Here is a 17,482-nt window from a genome sequence, read left to right on the forward strand (position 1 = left end):
GAAAGATGAATGTGGTTCCTGAGGGCACACCAGTTGCCTGGATGAGAAGAGGCCTCTGTCACATTTTCTCTACAGAGAAAGTGCTGGCTCTTACTTTGGAGGAGTGGGCCACCTCTACAAGCTCTGAGGGATCAGAAGGGACTACTGAGCCAAAATCTTTGAAGTGTTTATCTAAATATCTTTATTCTGTGTTTCAGGGCACCAGCTTTTCTCAACAGACCCACCTTGAATGAGCACTTAAAAATCTCAAGCTCTGCAACACTATGGAATGCTGAGTTTGCTCCACACCTGTATGTGCATTTTTTATTTATTATGTCTCCTCCTCCAACTACAATGCTGGAATTGTAGCCTCCATCAAGACAGAGACTGCTTTATTTAATGCTCTATTTTTAGCACCTATAAGAATATTTTCTGCATTTTAGGTGCTCAATATTTATTAAATGAGTAAATGAATGAATGTGAAGATCTACAAAGGAGGCGTAAATGATAGTAGATCCACCCTAAGGGATTTTATGCAGTCATCAGAAACACTCCCAGAATATTTTTAATAATTAGAGGGAAAGCTTACGTAATAATGTTAAGTGAAAAAAACTAGGAGAGGTACAACTACAACTATTCCAGCCACGAAAATAAGCTCATATTGGGGAGAAAAAACTGGAAGGAAATATCCTAAGTTATTCACAATAGTGTTTGGGGGGTATATTTTGGCCCCTTAATTCTTCTGGTTGTGTGTGAAGAAGCCTGAAAGGATCAGGACAGGTCATCTGATTCAGGCTCCCTGCAACCCTGACCAGCTGCCAAAAGGAAAGTTGGACAGGCTTCCTTTCACCAAGGAGTATCAAAGAGAAGTCAAGGACACTCTAACACTCATCCTACATTCATAGGGGCTATTCTGAGGGTAAAAGGTGGGTTTGGGACAGGTTAGAAACTGAGAGTGATAAAATAAATGTTTGCTTCCTTTAGCGTGTGTTCACTATTACTTCAAGGGCTTCAAGAAGAAGTTTGGGCCTTACTTATGATTGAAATGAACTTCAAGGCAGTTCCCCAACTTCTATAATCTGTCTGGGTCTCAAATGATAACTCATTATTGAAAGAATCCTCATGAGTCCCCAGTGGCATTAGATCAATTTTCTGGTATCCCTGGTATGAGCTATAAGCAAGGACTTGTCCTGAAATAGGCTGGAAGAAGATGATGAGAAAATTAGTTTATCAATTCATTAAAAACAAATACCTACTTTGGCACAGAGACTACATAAAGGAATAAAATACACCATCCTATCTTTATAAAGCTTGCAATTTATTTGATTAGGTAAAATGCATAGAAATAGAATGGAAAAAACTTGCAGTTACTGCCAAATGAGATTTAAAGACAATAAGGGCAAGAGTCACTCTGAGAAGGGAGAGGGTTAGGGGCAGGCCTTTCCAAAAAGTTGAAATATGAGCTGGTTATAAAGGTTGAGTGAGATTTAGTAAGCAGGAAAGAATAGGCCAGGAGAGTCCAATAGGAAAGTGAAAGCCAACACAGGTAAGCAATGTAGAGTGCGTCTGGGTCCAGAAACAGACTTTTCTCAAGAACATTTGGAGTAAAGCATTTTCATCAGAATTATATCAACATATTAATTTTATCTAGATAAATGTTTCCTCAATTGTCAGTGTTAAACCACAAACAACATAGCATTTGCTTCCAACCCCATACTGCATTTCAACTTATTTAAATATTTTTCTTACGGATTATTTCTTTTCCTTGAACAATTTTAAATGAAGGTTAGATTCATTGATCAGCTTTTTCATATAAACTCTTTCCAGCTATAGCTTCTGTCTTTGTGAGTCATTACTTCTCTCAAGTCTTCCTAGATCACATTTGCAGATTTAAAAAAAAATTATCAGCAGGGTGCAGTGGCTCACGCCTGTAATCCTAGCACTTTTGGGAGGCCAAGGCAGGCAGATTACCTGAGGTTGGGATTTTGAGACCAGCCTGACCAACATGGAAAACCCCATCTCTACTAAAAATACAAAATTGCCAGGTGTAGCAGTGCACACCTGTAATCCCAGCAACTCAGGAGGCTGAGACAGGAGAGAATCGCTTGAATCCAGGGGGCGGAGGTAGCGTTGAGCCATGATTATGCCATTGCACTTCAGCCTGGGCAACAAGAATGAAACTCCATCTCAAAAAAAAAATTATCAATAAGATTTTGTTCTTACGCTAATTTTTAGTGAATAACATATTTAAACAAGTGCCATTTTTAGCCACTGTCAATTTTTCCTTTTGATTTTAAGATCTAATTTTTCTGGAATTAACTTCCAATTGTAGTACTACAATTTCAGAATTAACCAACTAACTACACTTTATCAAATTATTTTTATCTATAATACATTTTACACACAACATTTTTAGCCACTATTTTATTTTGAATTAAATATTTCTACCCCTGTTATTCATCTTGAATTATAAAAACTACTGCTGCTAATTTGCACTTATTTCTTAGCTGAAACATGAAAATTTTGTAGGCCCTTCCCCTCAGATATCCTATGCATTCTCTATTGCTCAAATTGTAATGCAAGTGTATTATACTGCAAATCTAATTCTTCTATACACTTCTGATGTCTTTTTGTACCTTCCAAAGTTAAAAGTCCATACCACTGTCAGAGCAAAAACCTTACTGCAAGCAACAGAAACTGACTCTGGCTGGTTTAAAAGATAAGTGTTTATTAAAAGGATATGGAGATAACTCTGAGAACCTTGGAGAGGACTTGAGAGCAGACAGCAGAATGGGTCTACCCTGGCTGCCCAAGCTATCTGAGGCACCAGGCTCCAGCCTAGCTCTGCTGACTCTCCTGGCCTTGGACTCTAGATGCCACCTCTAGCACCAGTGTCCCCTTTGTGCCAGGAGCCAGACTGGTATGGGTTGGCTGTGTCCCCACCCAAATATTATCTCAAATTGTAGCTGTCATAATCCCCATGTGTGTGGGAGGGACCCAGTGGGAGGTAATTGAATCAGGGTGGGTTTTCCTGTGCTGTTCTTGTGACGGTGAATAAGTCTCAGGAGATCTGCTGGTTTTATAAAGGGCAGTTCCATTGCACATGCTCTCTGCCTGCTGCCATGTAAGACATGCCTTTACTCCTCCTCCATCTTCCACCATGATTGTGAGGCCTCGCCAGCCATGTGGAACTGTGATTCCATTAAACCTCTTTTTCTTTATAAATTACCCAGTCTCAGGTATTCCTTCATAGCAGTATGAAAATGGACTAACACACAGACTATTGCAGCTGGCACCATCACCAGAGAAGACTTCCCATGGTCTCTGATTCTTTGCATCCCTAGGTCTCAATTAGCAGCCTGGAGCAGGTGGGTGGGTGGGTCTTAGTGGTGAGGGCTGGGTCACATGCCTGCCTTCTTGCTGCAAGAGACACTGGGGGAGCAAATGGAACACAGTTCCCACCCAGATTATAAAGGCAGAGTAATTACCCAGCACAGGAAGGGGCTTCATACCATGGCATAGCAAAAAGAATGGCAAATGCCCACTACAGGATGAGAAGATCAGAAACAAAATATCCTGCCTTATTCAGCAGAATATCAGAAGTGGCAGAGTGACCACAAATCCTGGACTTTAACTTGGGGGCTGTTCACCATAGAACTAACACATTCACTTCTCTGTGTTCCTTGCCGATCATCTGTGCAGGCTCTCAGGTAGTAGGCAAATTAAAAGATTAACTGAATTATCCAAGGTAGAAGTGGATACATGATCTTCTGCCACAACAGATTTTAGCAAATGCTATAATCAAAATGTTCTTCTCTATATCTAGCAAACTTCCTAAATACTGCAACTGAATAACACAGAGAATGGCTTCATTGGTGTTGCTGTTAGAGCAATTGTGGCTTTAAGATTTAAATGGACAACTGCAAAATATATATATTGGTTTTAAGTTAAGGTGTTTTGCTGAACAGCTTTTTTTAATAATAGCTCTCATTTAGGTATTTATTTTTTCATGTGGCTGTTAAAAATCACACAGGTTGAATTAATATTGTATAATCACTTATATTTAATTTTAAGCATAATTCGATATAAAATGTAATCTTAAGTATTTTATGTATAAAATAGATATGGCAAATAGCAACCCTTATACTAGTTAATTTCCATAATAGCACACAAGTCAGAATGATTTTTATACAACTGAAGATTACAGGATGCAAAACTTCAGGACTTAAAGATCTTCATAGTCTTATTTTCAATATGACTGAATCTACCGTTGTAAGCCTCAAAGATACAAAATATTTTACAGTAGTGATTAAAGACAATATATATTGGCCAGGCACAGTGGCTCACACCTGTAATCCCAGCACTTTGGGAGGCCAAGGTGGGTGGATCATGAGGTCAGGAGTTCTAGACCAGCCTGGCCAATATGGTGAGACCTCGTCTCTACTAAAAATACAAAAATTAGCTGGGTGTGGTGGCACACGCCTGTAATCCCAGCTACTTAGGAGGCTGAGGCACCAGAATTGCTTGATCCCAGGAGGCGGAGGTTGCAGTGAGCCGAGATCGTGCCTTTGAACTCCAGCCTGGGCAACACAGTGAGACTCCGTGTCAAAAATAAAAACATAAAAAATAAGAAAAAGATAATACATATCATTGCAGTAATAGCTTTCCAAGTGATTTCTCATGTCACAGGTGCTGGTTTCTTCTGTATGTGTCAAATTATTTCTCATTTCCTCGGTCCCATTTGAGATTATCTGTAGTTCAATTGACTCCCTGAGCCTACTACTTAGCCTCTTCTTCACATCCCTGAACACACCTATTCTGTCTCTAAACATGTGGCCAAGATAATTTTATTACAGCCCAAACTGAAAGGTGGGTAAGAGTCTAAAGCACCTCAAGGGAGAGGGAGAGCAGTGTTTCCCTTCCAGACTTCTGAGTCTTCCTAAGCTTTCCACATGCTTAGTGTTCATCTCATAATTCTACTGGAAGTCAGGCAGCTGATATGGGGATTGCTACAACTGAAACCAAATGGCTCTCAGAACCAAGATAAGAACCCAGGAATGTTGCACTGTTTATTTGGAGTTATAGACCACCATGCCATTTATCATTCTAGAAAAGTTTTCTTTCAGTAACTACTGAATGAGAGTGTTTATCTCATCTCTGGATTTCCCAAACAACGCTATTAATCAGCCCCATCTCCATATCCAGTGTGAGAGAGACAGGCATAGTTCAGGCCTTCAGGCTTGCCAGGAGGGCAGTAAGCCACTTGTTTTTCTTGGCAGAAATCTTTGTCTGCATGTGGTTCCTTCTCTTCTTTCCTCAGACCACAAGATTTAGATTCCTGGGAGCCTAGGGGACCCTCAGACTTTTCTTCACCTTGGCCGCATTCTGTAGCAAGTACCATATAGTTTAACCCTTCTCGGTTCTTGGTTTCCATTAAAGCAACTGGCATAATGTCATCTGAATTCAAACAAATCACATCGCCATCTTCACCTGTGAAAAAAATATGAATGTTATTCTAGCATGTGTTTAAGTATTTATTGTAATAATATAAGGCTATATCAGAATTATAGCAACACCAACCTTATACATTTGTTCAGCAAACATTTATGAGAACTACTAAGTGTTGCGAATACAAAGATAAATAAAACATGCTTCTTGTCCTTGAGGCTGCTGCAGTCTAGTAGGGAAGCAGATCAATTACTATAGAAGGTGACATGCACTTTAATAAAGGAATATTTTAAAATGTAGTAGGAGCACAGGGGTGATTAACTCTGCCTTAATAGGCGGAGCAAGTCATGGTCTTTGTGATAGGACTTAATTGGCCCTAAGAGGGCCCTTTTTGTCTATTTACTTTTCATACTTCCACAGCAACTGAAATATCTACTTTTAAAGATTGGTTTTTTTAGATTTAGTAATTTTGCTAAATTAATTGCTTAACAGAACATTTACTGATGACTACTATATTCCAAGCGTGTATTCTAGTTATTGATGGATATAGCAATGAATGAAACAACATTTCTATGTTCAGCCCTGACTCACACCCGGGTCTGATGTATTTGTAATGAACTTAAATTGAAATATGAGGAAAATAACATAATTTAAAAAGACTAATGGAGGTACCAGCGTACCTATTTTTCCCAACAAAAATTTAATGGATCTACCTATTTATTAAGTTTAACTGAACTACAAAGCTTATTCTATAAGAGCATATGAACCACATCCCTTCTCCCCATATCATTAGGTATGCATTTCCTTTGTGCGGACCCTCCAAACTGCTGAAGAACAAGATAGCCAAGCTACAGGTTCACAGGCTCATTGGTATCTAATTTTCCTCTTCATTGTTCAAACATCATTATAGCATAGTTCAAAACACATGAATAGTTAGATGTGTTGTAAAATTATCTCCCTAATAGAAAGAACTTTACCAGATGCCAAGTTTGGTTAGTACCTGGGTATTGAACACCTGTGGAAGCTATTCAACACCTGTGGAAGGTATTCAACTGTTATGATTATTGCCAATATGCACTAATAGCCATTAAGATGCCCATAAGAATAACTTGGTATATGTAATAATAGCCATGGAAAATGTTTTTAAATGTTAGGAAAAAATAAGATATTTAACTTTAAGTAGTACACTAATCCAATAATTGGGGAAAGTAGGAGGTTCTTAACAGGCTTAAAGAAATCAGGCTAAAGGAAAGTTTAAAATTTCAACAAAAACTTAAATCTACAATATAGTCTACCCACTCATATCAGCTATTTCATTGTCATACCTTTAATCCATGAATAAGCATATTGGAAAACTTCCTACTAAAAAATGATTTTAATTTTTTAAACTTTTTGCTTGTTGAGTTGTCTGAAAAATAATATTTTATATGAGGCAAATAAATTCTTTTTGCAAATTCTGTTGTCGTGTGGCAAAGAAAAATCATTAGCTAACTACTTTATTGGTTTATAGTACTTGTAGCAATATTTAGTAACTTGACCCTGGCAAGCTTTCAGCAATTAGTACATCTTCTTGTTGCAAAAAGAGCTTACAAGAGATTGCGATAGTAGAGATAAGTTGTCTTATTTGTTTGTTTTTGTTTAAAAATTATTTAATAAGTAGTCTATGGGTCAGATCTTAAAGCAGGTATCCTGAACAAAGATAGCGTGCACTCGGCAACCTCTTTAAGAGAGAAATATTAAAATAAAGACTTCCAAGTAAGACGGGGTATTTACAGACTAGACATATGCCGGCTGACTGGCTATGTTTAGAACAGCAGAGGAGCATTTAGATTTGTTTCCTGTAGAACTCTCCGGGACTGATGAGGTGATGTTTACACAAATGTTTGGATGAAGTCACCGGGATATTTTTACTAGATGCCCAGATATGTTACTAATCTTCTCTCTCTATCCCCTTTCCACCCCATTAGGTCAGTAGGACCATAGGGTAGGCATGGTATTATTGCTCCCTGTTTTCCTAAGCACCCCCACTTTTTTGCTTAAAAAAGTCCTTTCAATAGCTTTTCTTATCTACTTACATATCTCCAACAACAACAATGAAGATACTCATTTTATTGCTTTGCTAAATATGCCCACCAGTCCACAAAGCAGTAAGCTATTATTAAACACATTCTTTTTTATTGAAAATATAATTAAGTTTAGGTTTGCCTTGAAGGGTCTGTTCCACCATTTCTATCCTTTGCAGATACGCAAACTCTGCTTCAGTTCAATTTCTTCTCTCTTCTCTGCCTCTCTTGTTCGGTCACAAACTCAATTATTAATTTAGTGATTTCCACATCTCTTTTCATTCCTTTTCTTCAGGATTTACATTCATTGTAAATAATACAATAGTAATTTCTCTTTTCCTAAAATTTTATTTCTGTCATGGCCCAGAAATGCTTCTTTCTAAATTGTAATAGTTCGATGATATTCCCTGTTAAATTCTTCCTGCATCATTACTTTTAATATTTGTCTGCTTCTCTATTGTTATGAATATTATTTAGAATTTTAATTCTTTCTGCCAACAAGTTGGTACCTAAATAGATTTGGTATAATCCTAAAAAAATGGTGTATATTTTCTAGCAGGTCATAAGTAATCATTGCTTTCATTATACCTAGCTGTGCAGTACACTATTGATAACATAACTGGGGATATCATGTGGGTCATTTCCCTACTACAGCCAGGGATTTGTGAAGGCTGAGAGGAAAGGCTCAACAATGGAGACAAATTCTAGCCCTATTTCAGCAGTATGATTATGAGCAAGTTACTAAACCTCAGTTTTCTCATCTGTAAAATCGTGATACAGTAATACCCACTTCATAAGGCTTTCGTAAAGATTTAATGAGTTAACCTACATAGCACAGTGAGTGGCACATGGAAAAGTACTACAATAAAATTAGCTACTATTCTAATTAAAAGCCTTTCACAGAGGTATTTTATTCTTTATATTGAGTGTGAGCATTGTTTATTACCTATCTCAGCCTCATAGATGAACTATGCAATGCAAAATGGTGAAAAGATTTTCTCAAGGGTCCGTGGAGACTTCAAGTAGAACCTACGGTGAAGCTAAGCTCTCAGGCCTGCTAATACCCATTATGGCAGCCTCTGTGATCTTTTTTTTTTTTAGATGGAGTCTCACTCTGTCGCCCAGGCTAGAGTGCAGTGGCACGATCTCGGCTCACTGCAAGCTCTGCCTCCTGGATTCACGCCATTCTCCTGCCTCAGTCTCCCCAGTAACTGGGACTACAGGCGCCTGCCACCATGCCTGGCTAATTTTTTCTATTTTTTAGTAGAGATGGGGTTTCACTACGTTAGCCAGGATGGTGTGGATCTCCTGACCTCGTGATCCGCCTCCAAAGTGCTGGGATTACAGGCGTGAGCCACTGTGCCTGGCCCTCTGTGACTTTTATAATAGGTCTTTGTACATTAGAAGGAAAGGATTCCAGGAGCAAAGAGTTGAATTTTAGAATATGAGTCAACTGCAAAATCTGTGCAACCCTCTGGATTGCTTTACCTCTCTGCAGCATTTGTTCACTCTCTCCTTTCTGAGTCTCTCTTCTCTGGGTTTCCATAACAACACTCCCTATGGCTTTCCTCTTCCCTTTCTGGCTGCTTCTCCCCATATCCACCATCTTTGTAAGCCCCTCCTATACTGGCTGTTCTCTGGGTTCCATCCACTTGTCACTCTCTTCTTATTTCATACACTCTAATTTAATGACTTCATCTGCACCCTGGAATTCAACCACCTATATTTACAGGACAGACCTTTCAACTGAGTATGACCCCATATCTTGACTGTGTCCTGGACTTACCCACTTAGATATGCCACAGCCAACTCAAACCAAACATATGCAAAACTATTCCTCTTCCTGTGTTCCTCATCTCCAGGAATATAGTGTTGGTGTTTACCAACTTCCTCCTTTCTCTTTTTCACCCACTTAGTTGCCAAGTCCAATAGCATCTACCTCTATGGTAACTCCAGACTCTCTTGTGTTCTCTCTACACCTGTTACCACTCATTAATTCAGCTTTCATTATTTTTCATACCTTACTTTTGATTAGTGTGACCAATAACCCTCCAATTTTATCACTTGCCACATTCTCATGTATAATAAACTAAGTGCAGTTCTATGAATATCTCATTCTCTATTATTCCCTGCTTTTCTACATGCTGCTCCTGTTATCCTAAAATACATAGGATTCCTCAGCTTCCTTTTTTCATATCTCAGCTTCTAAGTAGGTCTCAGCTTAGACGTAACCTCCTCCCCATGGCTTTTCTTGACTGTCCCTCTGCCATAGTGTAGACTTGGCATCCTTCCTCTGGACTCCCACAGAACATAGATTTCCTCTCAATAACAACATAGAATGCTCATTCTCCTGGATTCCGGCAGAAGATGTAATACAAAATCATCTTCTCACTAAATCCTTAAAAATAAGCCTATTGGTAAGAAAAAAATGCTGGAGAACCTATTACAGAATCTACAGCCCACCAATTCCTTTAGATTACCTAAATTTAATATCTGAATTCAGATAGTATATATACAAACATACATAAATGAGCATTTCTGTAAATGGCTATATATGCACATACAATATCTGCAAATGTATAACCAAATTGTTAGCTGTGGCTAGCACTGGGGAGTGAGATAAGGATGAATTAGGAAACTCTTACTTTTTAGACTGCTTAAATAATTTTATATTTTTATAATAAACATAAATTACTTTTACAATAAAGATATTTAAAACGTAGATACAGTTATAAAATAATATAGCAAGAACAGTTACTGAGATTAATTACTGGAAAAGTTACAAGAAAAACAAAAAGGAATCAGGAGTCATTTTTATGGTTGTTGTAAAATAACATAAAAATTATTTTTAAACATTTAAGAAGTTCATGATTGTGTTAATTAATAAAGTCTATAAAATTATAATCACAAAGAATTTGAGCCTTATCAGTCAAAAATGTTGAGCCTTGTTTGTTGCTTTCAATGATAAGAGCACACTAATATCCCTGATGAACACAGATGCAAAAATTCTCAACAAGATACTGGCAAACCAAACCCAAGAGCACATGAAAAAGATAGTACACTATGATCAAGTAAGATTTATCCCAGGTATGCAAGGATAGTTCAACATATGTGTATATGTTGAAGACGCATGATACATTACATCAACAAAATGAAAGACAAAAACCATATGATCATATCAGCAGATGCAGAAAAGGCATTTGATAAAATTTAGCATCCTTTCATAATAAAAGCTTTCAACAAATTAGGCATGGAAGGAACATATCTCAAAATAATAAAAGCTATATATGACAAATCCACAGCCAACATTGTACTAAACGGGGGAAAGTTGAAAACATTTTCTCTAATAACTGGAACAAGACAAGGATGGCCACTTTCACCACTCTTATTCAACATAGTACTGTAAGTCCTAGCCAGAGCAACCAGGCAGGGGAAAGAAAATAAAAAGGCATCTCATAAAAGGCATTCACAGATGATACTATCTTATATGTAGAAAAACCTAAAGATTCCACAAAATGTGTCTTCAACATATACACATATGTTGAACTATCCTTGCATCCCTAGGATAAATCTTACTTGATCGTAGTATACTATCCTTTCCGTGTGCTCTTGGATTTGGCTTGCCAGTATTTTGTTGAGAATTTTTGCATCTGTGTTCATCAGGGATATTAGCGTGCTCTTATCATTGAAACTCTGAGATTTGATAAATAAATTCAGTAAAGTTTCAGGATACAAAATCAATGTACAAAAATTCAGTGCATTTCTTTATACCAAAAATAATCTAGCTGAGAATTAAATCAAGAAGGCAATGCCACTTACAACAGCCACAAAAAGAATGAAATAACTAGGAATATGTTAACCAAGGAGATGAAAATTCTCCACAAGGGAAACTACAAAACACTGTGAAAGAAATTGTAGGAGGCACAAACAAATGGAAAAAGATTCCATGCTCAAGGATTGGAAGAATCAATATTGTTAAAATGACCATACTGCCCAAAGTAATCTACATATTCAATGCAATCCCTATCAAAATACCAATGACATTCTTCACAGAAATAGAAAAAAATCCTAAAATTTATGTAGAACCACAAAAGACTCAGAATAGCCAAGGCTATCCTAAGCAAAAGGAACAAAACTGTAAGAATCACTTTACTGGATTGAAATTATACTACAGACCTATAGTAACCAAAACAGCATGGTACTGGCATAAAATCTGACACATAGACCAAAGGTACATATACAAAATGGAATACTATTTAGCCATAAAAAAGAACAGAATAAAGGACACAGAAATAAATTTGCACACCTACAGTGAAATCATTTTTTACAAAGATGCCAAGAATGTATACTGGGGAAAAGACAGTCTCTTCAATAAATGCTGCTGGGAAAACTGGATATCCATATACAGAAGAATAAAACTAGACTCCCCTCTCTCTACATATACAAAAATCTAAAAATGCATTAAAGATTTGAATCTAAGACTTCAAACCATGAAAATACTACAAGAAAAGACTGAGGAAAATCTCCAGGACATTGGTTGGGGCAAAAATTTCTTGAGCAACACCCCACGAGCACAGGCAGTCAAAGCAAAAATGGACAAATGGGATCACATCAAATTTTAAAAGCTTCTTCACAGCAAAGGAAACAATCAACAAAATGAAGAGACAATCCACAGAATGGAAGAAAATGCTTGCAAACTACCCATGTGACAAGGGGTTAATAACCAGAATACTTAAAGAGCTCAAATAACTCAATAGGAAAAAAGCTAATAGTCTGATCAAAAAATGGGCAAAAGATTTGAATAGACATTTCTTTTCTTTTATATCTAGAATATACAAAACTTTATTTAATAATAAGGCAATGACAACCAAATAGAAAAATGGTCAAGAGACTTGAACAAGTACTTTGCCAAATAGGATTTCCCAGTGGCCAATAAAAAAGAAAAGAAAAAAAGAAAAAGTACTCAGTTTTTCTTATAATAGCACTGGGCTTATTCTCATTCTCGGCAGATTGTTTCTACACTTTGAATGAACATATTAATATTAACCATATCTTTTATTTTTTGTATTCTGATGTTTTGACATTCTGGTGTTTTGCTGACCCTAGAAGCACAGCCCCTCTCAGTGTTTGCCCATTTCTAGAGCTAGTAAACAACTGGCCTTGAAATGTACTTTTCAAATGCAGATCAACCAATCCAGACCCCACACCCCAACCACCTCCTTTTTTAAGCTCTTACTCTCCATACCACTATTTACCTGTGCTAATCACCCCAGAGATAGGTATCAGAAAACTAGGGTCAGCCCTTACGTCCCAGAGCTTCCTGAAATCGTGAATAGACATTTCTAATAAAAAGAAATACAAATGGCAAACAGCATGTGAAAAAAATGCTCAACATCATTGATCATCAGAGAAATGCAAACCAAAACTACATTGAGATATCAACTCAGTCAAGTTAAAATGGCTTACATTGAAAAGACAGGCAACAACAAATGCTAGCAAGGATGTGGAGAAAGGGAATCCTCATACACTGTTGGTGGGAATGTAAATTAGTACGACCGCTATGAAGAACAGTTTAGAGGTTCCCCAAAAAACTGAAAATAGATCTACCATTTGATTCAGCAATCCCACTGCTGGACAGATGCCCAAAAGAAAGGAAATCAGTATATCAAAGAGATATCTGCACTCCTGTGTTTACTGCAGTACTGTTTACAATAGCTAAGATTTGGAAACAACCTAAGTGTCCATCTGTAGATAAATGGATAGGCCAGGTGCAGTGGCTCACGCCTGTAATCCCAGCACTTTGGGAGGCCAATGTGGGCGGATTACTTGAGATCAGGAGTTCTAGACTAGCCTGGCCAACATGGTGAAGCCCAGTCTCTACTAAAAAAAATAACAAAAATTAGCCAGGTATGGTGGTGTGTGCCTGTAGTCCCAGCTACTTGGAATGCTGAGGCATGAGAATCGCTTGAAACTGAAAGGGGCAAGTTCCAGTGAGCCAAGATCATGCCATTGCTTTCCAGTCTGAGTGACAGAGTGAGACTGTCTCAAAAAAAAAAAAAAAAAAAAGATAAATGGATAAAGAAAATGTGGTATGTGCATATAGTACAGTGGAGTACTATTCAGCCATAAAAACAATGAGATCCTGTCATTTGCAAGAATGTGGATGGAACTGGAGATCATTATGTTAAGTGAAATAAGCCAGGCACAGAAAGATAAATATCTCATGTTCTCACTTATTTGTGAAATATAAAAATCAAAACAATGGAACCCATGAAGACAGAGAGTAGAAGGACGGTTACCAGAAGCTGGGAAGGGTAGTAAGGGACAGGGCGGGAGTTGGGGATGGTTATTGGGTACAAAAAACAGAAAGAATGAATAAGACTAAATATTTGATACCACAATAGGGTAACTATAGTCAATAATAATTTAATTGTACATTTTAAAATAACTAAAAGTAAAAAATTGGTTCGTAACACAAAGGATAAATGCTTGAGGGTGGATACTCCATTCTCTATGATGTGATTATTACACATTACATGCCTGTATCAAAACATCTCATGTGCCCTATAAATATATACATCTACTATGTACCCACAAAAATTTAAAAAAAAATTTTTTTTTTTTGAGACAGAGTCTCGCTCTGTTGCCCAGGCTGGAGTGCAGTGGCGCGATCTTGGCTTACTGCAAGTTCTGCCTCCCAGGTTCACGCCATTTTCCTGCCTCAGCCTCCTGAGTAGCTGGGACTACAGGAGCCTGCCACCATGCCCGGCTAATTTTTTTTTTTTTTTGTACTTTTACTAGACACCGTGTTAGCCAGGATGGTCTCAATCTCCTGACCTCGTGATCCGCTCACCTTGGCCTCCCAAAGTGCTGGGATTACCTGCATGAACCACCACGCTCAGCCAAAAATAAATTTAAAAAAAAACAAATAATACTACACGGCTATAGTAATCAAACAGTCTGGTACTGATATAAAAATAAACACATAGTTTAATGGAACAGAATCCAGAATCCAGAAATAAAGCCACATATTTACAGTCAACTGATCTTTGGCAAAGTCAACAAGAACACATACTGGGGAGAAAAACACCGCTTTCAATAAATGGTGCCAGGAAAATTGGATATATGCAAAAGAATGAAACTGGACCCTTACCCTCACCATATACAAAAATTAATTTACAATGAATTAGAAGACTTACGTGTAATACATGAAACTGTGAAAATACTTGCATGTAATACATGAAACTGGGAAAGAAAGCCTAAGGAAAACTCTTCTGGATATTGGTCTAGGCAAAGAATTCATGACTTAGACACTGAAAGCACAGGCAACATGAACAAAAATAGACAAATGTGACTTAATTAAGCTAAAAAGCTTGTGCAGAAAAAGAAATAATCAATGGAATAAACAGACAATCTGCAGAATGGGGGAAAATATTTGCAAAATATTCACTCAACAGGGGTCTAATATCCAGAATATACAAGGAATTCAAACACTCAACAAGAACAAACAAGCAATCCCATTAAAAAGTGGGCAAAAGACGTGAATAGGTGTTTTATCAAAAGAAGACATACAACTGACCAACAGGTATATAGAAAAATGCCCAACATCCCTAATCACCAAAGAAATGCATATTAAAATAATAAGATATCATTCTCCCCCAGTCAGAATGGCTACTATTAAAAAGTCAAAAATAATAGATATTGGCGAGGATGCAAAGAGGAACACTTACATGCTGTTGGTGGGAATGTAAATTAATACAACTTTTATGGGAAACAGTACGGAGATTTCTCAAAAAGCTAAAAATACAATCTAGCAACCAATCCAGCAATTCCATTACTAGGTATCTACCCAAAGGAAAAGAAATCATTATATCAAAAACATACTTAACACTCATATGTTTATCACAGTACTACTCATAATAGCAAAGGTATGGGATCAACCTAGTGTCTATCTATCGATGACTGGATAATGAAAATGTGGTATAGACAATGAAATACTATTCAGCCACTAAAAAGGAATGAAATCATGTATTTTGTAGCAACATGGATGAAACTGGAGGCAATTATCTTAAATGAAATAAGTCAAACACAGAAAGACAAATATCACATGTTCTCACTCATCAGTGGGGTTGAAACAACGTGTACACATAGAGGTAGAGTATGAAATGACAGACAATGAAAACTTGAAAGGGTAAGGTTGTGGAAGAGTGAATAAGAAATTACTTAATGGGTACAAGGTACATTATTCAGGTGACAGATACCCTAAAAGCCCTGACTTCATTACTAAATAATCTTGTATCCCATAAATTTATAGAAAAAAATAAGAGGAGTGATATAGTCAAGAAAATGTGCTTTCAATGCCAAGCAAGCAAAACCATGTTCTGCCTGCCTTTCAGATATGTCTATATTCAATTCAACCCAGTTACTGTTATCTATCTTAGGAACAAAAGATTTAATTTTACATGTTGGCAAACCGCTCTGCATGATTGTTCCTCTAAAGTTTCCATAAGTGAAGTTATGACAAATAAGAACCAGGCCAGGCTGGAGTAGATTAAAATGGCTTGAGCAGAACAGTATTATTAAATAGTGAACTGGTGACACCAGTATTTCCTATGGATATATATATATAGTCTTATGACAAGGACAACTTTCAATATCACCAGTAAAAGCCAGTTTACTACTAAATTTGGCAAACAAAATTAAAGAAACTGATTCTAGCTTCCAAGAGAAAGAAATACTCTCACCTCTTGTTTTTCTTTAAAGCAGACAAATGAACACATTAAATACAGGTGCTTACACTATGCCTTGCCCCCAAATCAGTAAGTATCTGTTGAAATAATTTTTTTAATTATCAAAATTTTATTCAGAGAAATGTCTCATTAAGTAAATTCTTAGAAAATGACAAGGCCTTAATAGTGTCTAGAATGGCTTAAGGGTATGTTTGCCTAATCCTATGTGATCTTCATATAGGCAAGTATATATGTAGAGCCCCCCAAAGGATGGAGTTGCTGTGCCAGTTATAATACCCAAGTGTTCTGCCATTGGCATTCTTAGAATCAGCTCTGTCCAGGGTGATAGTGAGTAGAAACAATGTGAGACTATTAACAAGGTTTACTTGAGGGTTATGACACATGGCCAAGGCATATGCAGCCCTTTCCAATCTGTCGCTTAGCAGTTTGTGTTAAAGAAGTTACATGATCAGAGTTTTATGGTCATATAATGGATCCAAAGTCACCCAAAATATGTAGTAAGATGTATAGACAAGTAGATGTCTGTCCATGGGCTTTCTCTTTTTATCTGCTATTAGTCAAGTGCATCACTCGAGGTGAAGGTCTCATGTGAGAGTGATCTGACTTCAACATCTGCCACCCACTGATCACCAGGGTTGATTCAGCTGATGTCTGGCTACACCGGTGTCCCCTTTCTCCACTGTTTCACGTGTAGCCCTCCTCAAGTTGAAAACCTGGTTGAAGAGGATGACCTTCCCTGATAGGAGAGGACCATTCTTTAATAAAGATGTGCAAGTAGCTCTGTAAGCTCTCAAGGTAAAGGTGTCTCCTGCACTCAGTCTTATAGTCAGTCACTGCAAATAGCAAGAAGCCTAATTTCTGAGAGATTCTAAGTTGTGATCCATCTCACCAGTTTAGTTTGTAAGCAAGGACATCTGCATTTAAATAAACAAAGGGCCTGGCAAACTTTTAATAACAAGAAGTTCTAGATCAGCTGAAGGAGAAATATTTTAAATTCATTTTTCTGCAGCCAATTAGGCATACATACAGTAAATGTGACTTTAGAAATGAATTAAGTGACTACTGTATTTTAAGTCTGTTTACATTTAACTAAAAGGCTTAGTCTGTCCATCATAGTAGAATGGTTCCAGAATTTATTTATTTATTTATTTATTTATTTATTTATTTATTTTTTTGAGACAGAGTCTCGCTCTGTCACCCAGGCTGGAGTGCAGTGGTGCCATCTCAGCTCACTGCAAGCTC

At 37.3% G+C, this 17,482-nt stretch overlaps 1 protein-coding gene across 1 annotated transcript in view; it reads right to left on the reverse strand.

Moving 5' to 3' along the window:
* Positions 1-5,129: 5,129 nt before the first annotated feature.
* Positions 5,130-17,482, reverse strand: part of ROS1 (ROS proto-oncogene 1, receptor tyrosine kinase) — a 144,092-nt gene continuing 131,739 nt past the window's right edge. Inside the window, exon 43 of the mRNA XM_012002357.1 lies at positions 5,130-5,469. Coding sequence (XP_011857747.1) covers positions 5,159-5,469 — 311 coding nt within the window. The 3' untranslated portion in view covers positions 5,130-5,158. The remainder of the gene's footprint in view (positions 5,470-17,482) is intronic.

This window comes from Mandrillus leucophaeus, unplaced genomic scaffold, assembly GCF_000951045.1.
Source record: "Mandrillus leucophaeus isolate KB7577 unplaced genomic scaffold, Mleu.le_1.0 Scaffold683, whole genome shotgun sequence".
NCBI lineage: Eukaryota > Metazoa > Chordata > Mammalia > Primates > Cercopithecidae > Mandrillus > Mandrillus leucophaeus.